The 10,166-nt window shown below is 37.5% G+C and overlaps 1 protein-coding gene across 1 annotated transcript; it reads left to right on the forward strand.

The window, feature by feature from the left end:
* Positions 1-1,871: 1,871 nt before the first annotated feature.
* LOC122316042 (S-adenosylmethionine synthase 1) lies at positions 1,872-4,272 on the forward strand. The gene is made up of 2 exons (XM_043132500.1): positions 1,872-2,030; positions 2,776-4,272. Exon 2 carries the CDS (start codon positions 2,785-2,787, stop codon positions 3,958-3,960), a length of 1,176 nt encoding a protein of 391 aa, XP_042988434.1. The 5' UTR covers positions 1,872-2,030; positions 2,776-2,784; the 3' UTR covers positions 3,961-4,272.
* The last annotated feature ends 5,894 nt before the right edge of the window (positions 4,273-10,166 follow it).

Genomic DNA, 10,166 nt, shown 5'->3' on the forward strand with positions numbered 1-10,166 from the left:
TAGGATTTTTACCTGGCATTATTCATTTTTCAAATATTACATTTAACATTTGAAATTGACTTTCATTTTTTTAAAATATATATATTCTATTATAATAAGTAGCTATCTAAGTTTTACAATATCTTTTCTTGTTTTTCTATTAACTTTTTTTTTTTTCGTTAAGTCTGTTACTTTCTTGTTTTAGGGATACAATTGTCTTTTTATACCTCTCTCTCATTCCCAATTCCTTCTCTTCTCTCATCTCGAACTTTTCTCCCACTCTTCGATATCTGCCTCTCTAACTACCCGCCTCAAACCTACCATCTCACATTTTGGTAGTATTTATTATGGTGGCAATAATACTATTTTTATTTGTCTATGATATTCTGATGTATCTTGACTTTAATTTTAAACTAATCTTTTTTTAGTGTATTTAAATATGTAATTATTATACTTACCAACCTATCATTATCTAAAGATATTTGCTAAAATTTATTTTTTTTTCTCTAGCATTAAATTATTTATTGATCAAGTTTTTTTAAAAAACATCATATTATTTTTGTAAAAAACTTATTTAATCTAACTAGGTAAACGTGTTTTACACGTAGTCCTGACCCAATGTGTGTGTGTGTATATATATATATATATATATAGAAAGAGTATAATCTTAAATTATATCCAAGATTTGAGTTGCATTGGCCATTGGGGACTTAAATGAATTAAACATGTGAAAACAAAATAAATCATGAATCTTACTAGAAAAAAGGGACGGGGAGAATAAAGATGGGAGGGCAATACCGTAAAATGCTTAAGCCAAGAAACGGATGACCGGTTAGGGTTGGTGAATGACCCAAATATACCGGTAAATTACGAGGCCAAAATCGTCAAATCAGAGAACAATTAGCAGCCCTTTGATAATTGATACTATCAAAAATAGGCAAAGTGTCGCTCGCTTCCTTCTCACCAACTCCCCCTACCCCAACTCCCCCAACCAATCCCGTCCGCAAGTTTTTCTTACATCTAACGGCTCTAAATTCTTATCTTTTTTAATACGGCAGTGCTACCCTACGAACTTCTCATGAACTTCACCGCGAGACCTCATTTTTGAACGGAGGAGTGAGAGCTAGAGCAATGCATGCCAACTGCATGTCGATTGTATTTATCGACTGCGTCTAACAAAACCCTTTTACATACTTGTAATATACCATTACGAGCCCACACAAATTATTAAAAAGCTTATCAAGCACCACATACTTCCAACCCTAATCCAACATAATCTTTCATTCTCTTTCTTCACCATACAAAAAATAAATAAATAAATAAATTTGATCACAACTCTCCTGTTTATTATAATAATAGATATTTTTCACTTAACTCTGCATTGACTATTTTCAGAATATTTTTATATTTTTTATTTATCATAATTCAGAGTGATAGTATTTAAAACTATTTAATTCAGCACCAACGTGCAAATAAGAGATTATAGAGTAATCTTATAAATTCAAGTTTAAATTTTGTGCAAAACGCTTTGTAAAAAATTATAATTTTTTTAATATTTTCATAATAAGATTCCCTCTTTTAAAAGAACTGTATGAGATTTATATATTTGGAACTTATATAATCACTTGAGATTAGATTATCAACATGAAATTTATGAAATTTTGGGTTTTTATAAGTAACTCCATATAAATTTTAGAAAATATATTTAAATCTTAAAATGTAAGCAATTCAACCGTATGCGCATATCACACCGTAGGAATACTCCAAAAATCAGACCTTTATCCGAAGACTACAGTCTACCGCAGCAATATTGGGACTTTTTACACGCAACTAAACAACAGCCGTTAGATCTGGGATTCCCCCACCTATCAGAAAAGGAATCCAAACCGTACATCCCGGTGACAAGTCACAAAGTGCCTCTCCCTCTATAAATAGCGATTGCTCTAAGGCTCAGAAACGTCGTCCAGTTTCGCTTGTTTGGGGCGCAGCAGCACGCACATACAAGCACACACGAACCCGTATTTGAATTTCAGAACGATCTGTACCCCCAGGTACGCCTTGTTTCGCTTCTTTAAGCGCATTTGGATTTGCGTTTTTCTTAGTGTGGTCATCGATGTTTACAGATCTGTATGTTTTCTGCTGTTTCGTTTGCATGTTTTGGTGGTCTGGTAGCTTGTTTCGTTTGCATGTTCTAGGATCTCAGAGACACGCAACATTGTTGGCTATGTAGTAGATCTGATTGTGATTTCTCTGTTCGGGCCTGTGTTTCTCTCGTCTCGTCTCGTCTTGTTTTTTCTTTTCTTTTTTTCTTTTTGTATTGAAGTTTTGAGTTGTGTCGGCCCTGAGTGTTTTTGCCTCCTTTACAAGATCTGTCAATTGGGGTCTCCGTTTCTTGTGGGAATGGTCCAGTCCCACAAGAGATGAGGCAAGTCACTGTTTAACGGAATATATATATATTTCCTAATTTAGTGAGGGCTCGACTTCTTTTCTATGGTAGTTGACGTCAATATTGTTCTTCGGGGCTTTCGATTCTTTACAACTTTTTATCTAGTGCCCAAGGAATCTGGTACTTATGGACAAGATTGAATTAGAATTATCCTCAATTTCTTTATATGTTGCACAAAGGGTGAACTTTTTATCAGTCATGAGGTTATACTTGTTTTTGTTCCGAATTCTATAGTCTTTAATCTTGATTAGATCTTGTCGGTCACCAAGATCGCAGAACTTGTTTTATGAGAAATTCACTGCTGCTTATTATATTAAGACGTTGTTGAGTGTATTTTTGACGATGTGCAGCTTGAGATAATGGAAACCTTTCTATTCACCTCTGAATCTGTCAACGAGGGTCACCCCGACAAGCTCTGCGATCAGATCTCCGATGCGGTGCTCGATGCCTGCCTTGCCCAGGACCCTGACAGCAAGGTTGCCTGCGAGACATGTACCAAGACCAACATGGTCATGGTCTTTGGAGAGATTACCACTAAGGCCAACGTAGACTATGAGAAGATTGTCCGTGAAACCTGCCGTACTATTGGATTTGTTTCCGATGATGTGGGTCTTGATGCCGACAACTGCAAGGTACTGGTCAACATCGAGCAGCAGAGCCCTGATATTGCCCAGGGTGTCCACGGCCACTTCACCAAGCGCCCTGAGGAGATTGGTGCTGGTGACCAGGGCCATATGTTTGGCTATGCCACTGATGAAACCCCTGAATACATGCCTCTTAGCCATGTCCTTGCAACCAAGCTTGGAGCTCGCCTCACAGAGGTCAGGAAGAATGGCACTTGCCCCTGGTTGAGACCCGATGGTAAGACCCAAGTGACTGTTGAGTACTACAATGAGAATGGTGCCATGGTTCCAGTACGTGTTCACACTGTGCTCATCTCCACCCAACACGACGAGACTGTCACAAACGATGAGATTGCTGCTGACCTTAAGGAGCATGTTATCAAGCCTGTCATCCCTGAGAAGTACCTTGATGAGAAGACCATCTTCCACCTTAACCCTTCAGGTCGCTTTGTCATTGGTGGCCCTCATGGTGATGCAGGTCTCACCGGGCGTAAAATCATCATTGACACTTACGGTGGGTGGGGAGCCCATGGTGGTGGTGCTTTCTCTGGAAAGGACCCAACCAAGGTGGACAGGAGTGGTGCTTACATTGTCAGGCAGGCTGCCAAGAGCATTGTTGCGAATGGGCTTGCTCGCAGGTGCATCGTGCAGGTCTCTTATGCCATTGGTGTGCCTGAGCCCTTGTCAGTTTTTGTTGACACATATGGAACTGGAAAAATTCCGGACAAGGAGATCCTCACAATTGTGAAGGAGAACTTCGACTTCAGGCCAGGAATGATTACCATTCACCTTGACCTGAAGAGGGGTGGTGGTGGTAGATTCTTGAAGACTGCCGCCTATGGACACTTCGGTAGGGATGACCCAGACTTCACCTGGGAGGTTGTAAAGCCCCTCAAGTGGGAGAAGCCTTAATCTTAAGATCCATCCATCGCACCATCCGCTGGTTAAATACTTGTTTTATTGGTACTTGATGAATAATTCGAGTGTTACTTGCTGCTGCACTTTATTTTGAACTTTTATCTAATGTTCTAATCCCTTACCTAAGATTTCCGTTTTCTATTCCTTTTTTTTTTTTTTTAATTGGATTTTTATGTAATCTTGTTACCAATATCGGTGGAATGAAAAATATGAGAATTTGTCAAATGGATGGATTCCTAATTAGTAAAGAGCTGCTGAACATGTGAGTGCAGAATATAGCAGCGGGGCTGCAACAAATTGTTTGAAGTGTTGTGTTCTTGGGAAAAAACCAAACTATTAGTTTGCCACCCCCCCCCCCCCCCCCTTCTCTCTCTCTCTCTCTCTCTCTAAGTGCATCTCAAATACTCGTGTATACATCCCAAAGTTGGCTGCAACAAATTGTTTGAAGTGTTGTGTTCTTGGGAAAAAATCAAACTATTAGTTTGCCCCCCCCCCCCCCCCCCCCTCTCTCTCTCTCTCTCTCTCTCTCTCTCTCTCTAATTGCATGTCAAATACTCGTGTATACATCCCAAAGTTGGAGGTTATGAGTTTTGGACCTTTTGGTTGTTACCAGCAACAAGCTTCTGTAGCCTGTAGGGCCTTATTGAAAGGAAAATAAACTGAAACCACTTGTCTTTAATTTTGTAGTTGTCTACGTCAGTTTGCTTACAGCTCAGCATTTTATCAGATGCCTTCAATGTATGTAACTAAAGCCTCTTTATTTACTTAAATCTAAATTATCTTATCTAATATTATCTTATCATTATAATTTTTTTAAATTTTTACGTAAAATATAATAAATAATTTAATTTTTTTAATTTTAAAACAAATTTAATATTAAAAAGTTATATTATAAAAATATTTTATTTAACTTTCAATAAAATATTTCATCCAATCTCATCTAAACTGTATAACTAATTTTCTTTTTAAATGCATGGTCAGTTAACTTTGGTACACTCCATTTTAGGGGTGTAAAAAATAACCGGCAAACTGGAAAACCGGTCCGGACTAAACCGGACCGAACCGGTTGTGCCGGTTTTGGACCGGTTCGGTTCAGAACCGGTTTTCATAAATGAAAAACCGGCTGGAACCGGTCCGGTTTCGGTTTTGGTTAATTTTGGACCAAACCGGACCGGACCGGTACTATTTATATATTAATATTATATATAATATATTTTATATTATATATAATTTTAATCACATAAAAAATAATCACACATATACTAATACTAATATTCTAATATAGATTATAGTTATACTCATATTAATATAGTTATACTAAATCATCAAAACTAATACTAACTATACTAATAATCTAATATTAATATTATTATATTGTCTAATATATTATATAGCTATAACTAATACTAATATATATATACTAATACTAATCGTCTAATATAGGATTATAGCAGATTTTTTTTTTACACTAGATTTCTTATTTTATTTTTTATTTTATAGTAGTTTTTTATATAGCGAATTTTGTTTATATAACAGATTTTTTTTATAAAGCAGATTTTTTATATCAGAATTTTTTTACATAGCAGATTTTTTTTACAAAGCAAATTTTTGTAAATGATAAATAGAAGTTTTTAAATCAGTTTTTTTTTAAACAGAATTTTTATAAAAAAATTTATATTTTATTAAAACCGGAAAACCGGACCAAACCGGACCGAAAACCGGTAAAACCGGAATACCGATTTAGAATGAAAATCGGTGCGTAATCAGTTTTAAAAAATACAAAACCGGTACCTACCGGTTCGCTCCTAGATTTTGTACAAAACCGGACCGAACCGGACTGGTTACACCCCTACTCCATTTTGGCAGGTTTCTACTTGCATGTGATCCTTTTAGTATGGTACCATCAAACAATTACAAGCACCGAAAATAATATCCCTACCACATTAGGTGAGGTTTGGATAGTATTTTAAGTAAGATCACGTAAAAACTCTCTGTTCTCTCTCCAGAAAACTCCCAATTACCTCACCCAAAAATCTTTTTTGTTTGCTAGGGGGAGGGGGGTTGGTGCTTTTGCTCCACCCACTTCCCCTCCTTTGCCGATTTATTGCTTTCTGGCAATATAGGGCTGACACGCACCTGTCCAGTAGGTTCTCCAGGTGCCAATCGTCTAGATAGTAAAAGAAATTCACTCATATGTGCAGCGCGTATGCCTTATGCCGCGCATGAGATCCACCCGCCGCCATGTCTTAGAGAGTTATCTGCCGCCACATGCGATAGTTTCGAAGTCAATTGCATTGGATCTTTCAAATCTAACTATTCTCTTCTCTCCAGATGTAGTGTGTGGCCTACACATGCCACCATTGTCAATATCGGCCCCTCGTTGATGATTTGTCGTGATGTTCGATTATTATGCTATGTTCCTGCTTCCCCTAACCAAGAATCGAGTGAAAGTAGATGTGATAGTTCCTTTCAGCTAGTCTAGACCAACACGTTACAGCACACTCCTCTATACTATAGCTAATCTATTCATTAGGGCTGAAAACCGACCTCCTCGGTTCGGTTCTACGCCGAACCGACCACCGACCGACCACCCAAATTAACTGAACTTGCCGACCGAACGCCGACCGTGCAAAGGGATGGAACCGGCCGGAACCGATTCCGGTCGGTTCACGGTCGGTTCACGGTCGGTTTGGGCCTTTGTTTTGGGCCCTGTTTTGGGCCCCTTTTCAGAGGGCGTTTTGCCCGGTTGGGCCACTGTTTTGGGCCTCTTTTGGGCCCCCCCTTTCGGCCTTTTCAGATTGTTTTTTTTTTTTGCTCACTTCAATTATTTTTTGGGCTTTTTCTACTCAATCTATTGATTTTATTAATCTATATTCACAATATTTTAGAATTTTCTTCTTGTATTTTTAAAATTCATTACTAGTTTAAGACCATAAAACTAATATTGTTTTAGAAACTAATAATAGTAAGTAGTAGTAATTACTAAATAATACTCTAAAATCTAATAAGTTAGTTAATAACTATTAACTACTAACTACTAAGTAATTAATAAAAATGTCCACTAAATGAGGAGATGTTTAATACAAATACAAATCAACACAAATATCGGTCTCATTCCATATTTGCAAAGTCTTCAATCTTCAATAGTTGTGACGCCTGATTGTGCTCCCAACTCTATATAAATATAAAAAAAATTCAGATTAAACATCAAATATTAATAAACTTGAATAATCAAGAAATAAATTAATTTAACTTATAAAAATAAATGAATATTGAATGAATACATTACCAGATTCTACCACAAAGCTCTCCACATTATCCATGGCCTCTCGAATATCAATTGGCGCCGACGGATGTCGCAACCAATTCTGAGTACAAATAAGTGCCTCAACTGTTTTCGGAGCCAATGAACTACGAAACTGATCAAGTACACGCCCTCCTGTACTAAATGCTGACTCTGAGGCAACAGTGGAAACAGGCATGGCTAACAAATCTCGTGCAATCCTTGCAAGTATAGGATAATTGACCACATTTTGTCTCCACCAGATCAACAAATCAAAAGATGAACTGAGTGCCTCACAACCATCTGATAAATATCGGTCTACCTCTGTTTTAGAAGCAGCAGATTCAGTCTCGTTATCTGGCTCATACCAATCCATATACAATTGTACCTCTTCTTCACTTTCTCTTGTGGGTATAGATGTCGTAGCGGGCACATGTTCTCGACTACTCGAGGTAGAACCAAATGTAGCATTATACTCATCATATAAGTCGAATAGTAACTGTTTCACACTAGACACCAAATGTGACACTCGAGTCTCATCATAAATTTTTTTCAAGTTACGGGTGAGAAGCCCTAACTTATTTCGAGGATCAAGCACAACGGCAACCAATAACAACAAGTTCATCTTATCCAATGAACCCCAATACTTATCATATTTTGTTCTCATGCTTATGGCCATGTTCATCAAAATACTATTAGAACTCCCACTCAGCCTAACCAATTCTTTTTGGAGCATGCAAATCTCCACAAAACTTGTATTTGCCGTGACATGAAGGGACCCAGAAAAGCGACAAGTGGCATCATAGAACATCTTCAAGAATTTCACAAAAACTCGCACTGTCTCCCACTCATCAGATCTAGGAGGCCCTACGTGTCCCTCATTAAAGTAAGACAAAAAGTTGTAATCCTCACTTTCCATCCGCCTAAAAGCTTTTTCAAATTTTTCAGCTGCATCCAACATCATGTAAGTTGAATTCCATCGGGTTTGCACATCAAGACACAATATTTTTTTACAATCAATTTTTTCTTTTTCTGCACATTTCTTAAACTTGTCTAATCTAGCAGGGGAGGAGCGCACATATCTAACCGCATTTCTAACCATTGTGATGGCATCATTACATTCCTTTAAACCCTCATTCACGACAAGATTTAAAATGTGAGCACAACATCTCAAGTGCATGTACTTCCCACCCAACACATTCCCCGTCAAAAAATGCTTCAAGTAAGAAATTGCAGTATCATTTGAACTAGCATTATCAACAGTCACAGTAAATATCTTATCAATGCCCCAATCAAGGAGGCACGATTCAATATATTTTCCAATTGTATCCCCTCGATGATTAGGGATCAAACAAAAATTAATGATTTTTTTCTTCAACTTCCAATCATTATCAATGAAATGGGCAGTTAGACACATATAATTCAGATTTTGTATCGATGTCCATGTATCAGTAGTCAATGAAACCCTCATCTCCCCATCTTTAAACAATTTTTTAAGCTTCGCCTTTTCAGATGTAAATAATTTCATACAGTCTCTTGCAACTGTGACACGACATGGCACTTTAAATTTTGGTTCAAGTAACCAAACCAACTTCCTAAAGCCTTGTCCTTCAACAATTCTAAATGGTAATTCATCAATAATTACCATTTCCGCAATAGCCAACCTCACTGCATCTTCATTATATTTGTGGGTCACAAGATTCCTTACGACGCTACTATCACTCTCTCCAATCCCCTCATCAAGTCTTGCCTCACCCGCCAATGTTTGTTGATATCTATCTAGAGGCCCACGTTTATGAGGATTTCTTGGACATGCAGATAAGTGATTTTGCATAGTTGAAGTCCCATTTCTCTTTGAGTGGCAAGCATAAATCTTGCCACAATAGTTACACTTAGCTTTCGGATCATCTACGGAACACCCCTCAACTTTAGTAAAATGATCCCAAACAACTGACGGGTCTTTTCCCTTCCGTTTCCTAGGAAGTGGACAAGTACTACTAGGGGCACTTGATGGTTTTGGTGTTTGGGTCTCTTCCAAATTAACAGGTTGTTCATCATTATCAAGATCGATTGGAGTTGACGAGGAATCCATCTAACATGTAAAAATTTAAATTCAAAACTAAATAAGAAACAAATTTCCCAAAATTAAATTCAATTAATTTCAAAATCACAAGCTCAATTAATTTCAAAATCACAAGCTCAATTAACTTCACAAGCTCAAAATTAGTCACTGCAAACACCATTTGATTTTCATAAATATATTCCTTTAACTAACGTCTAACATCATTTGATTCATTTGAAAGCAAACAAACAAACACGGCAAACACCATTCGGATTCTAGTATTCTACACCAGACACCAACTGCAAACATGCCAAACACCATTCGGATTCTACACCAAACACCAACAAATTTCCCAAATCCCAAATCAAGTAAATATGCAAAATTTCCCAAAAAAATATCTATTTTTACCGTACCATTTTCTTGATAAATATGCAACATATTTGTATAAGTTTCATTAGTTATAAACGGACGTGAAAATACACGGCTTGTAATTATCATAATTTTTTTTTGATAGGTACGAATATCATGGTACGAATATCATGTAATTATCATAATAATTATAAAAGAAATTAAAATCTTAATATTCTAATACAGTTAATATGAGATTTAGTAGATTTACCATTATAAGAGGTCCGGACTCGGAGGAGAGAATCGGGAGAGAGGGAGATGACCGAGAGCCGAGAGGTCCGGAGGAGAGAATCGGGGAAGACGGCCGGCCGCTGGACTGCTGGAGGTCCGCTGGACTGCTGAAGACGGACGGCCGGGACTTGGGAGACAGGGAGCTGGGAGAGGCCTACTTGGGAGACAGGGAGCTGGGAGAGGCCGAGAGGGTAAGGGTAGGTCGAAATTCTGAGG

Source organism: Carya illinoinensis, chromosome 7, assembly GCF_018687715.1.
Source record: "Carya illinoinensis cultivar Pawnee chromosome 7, C.illinoinensisPawnee_v1, whole genome shotgun sequence".
NCBI lineage: Eukaryota > Viridiplantae > Streptophyta > Magnoliopsida > Fagales > Juglandaceae > Carya > Carya illinoinensis.

Excerpts from the sequence above, each read along its gene's own strand:
- LOC122316042 (XM_043132500.1), top strand. The coding sequence starts at position 2,785 with ATGGAAACCTTTCTATTCACCTCTGAATCTGTCAACGAGGGTCACCCC.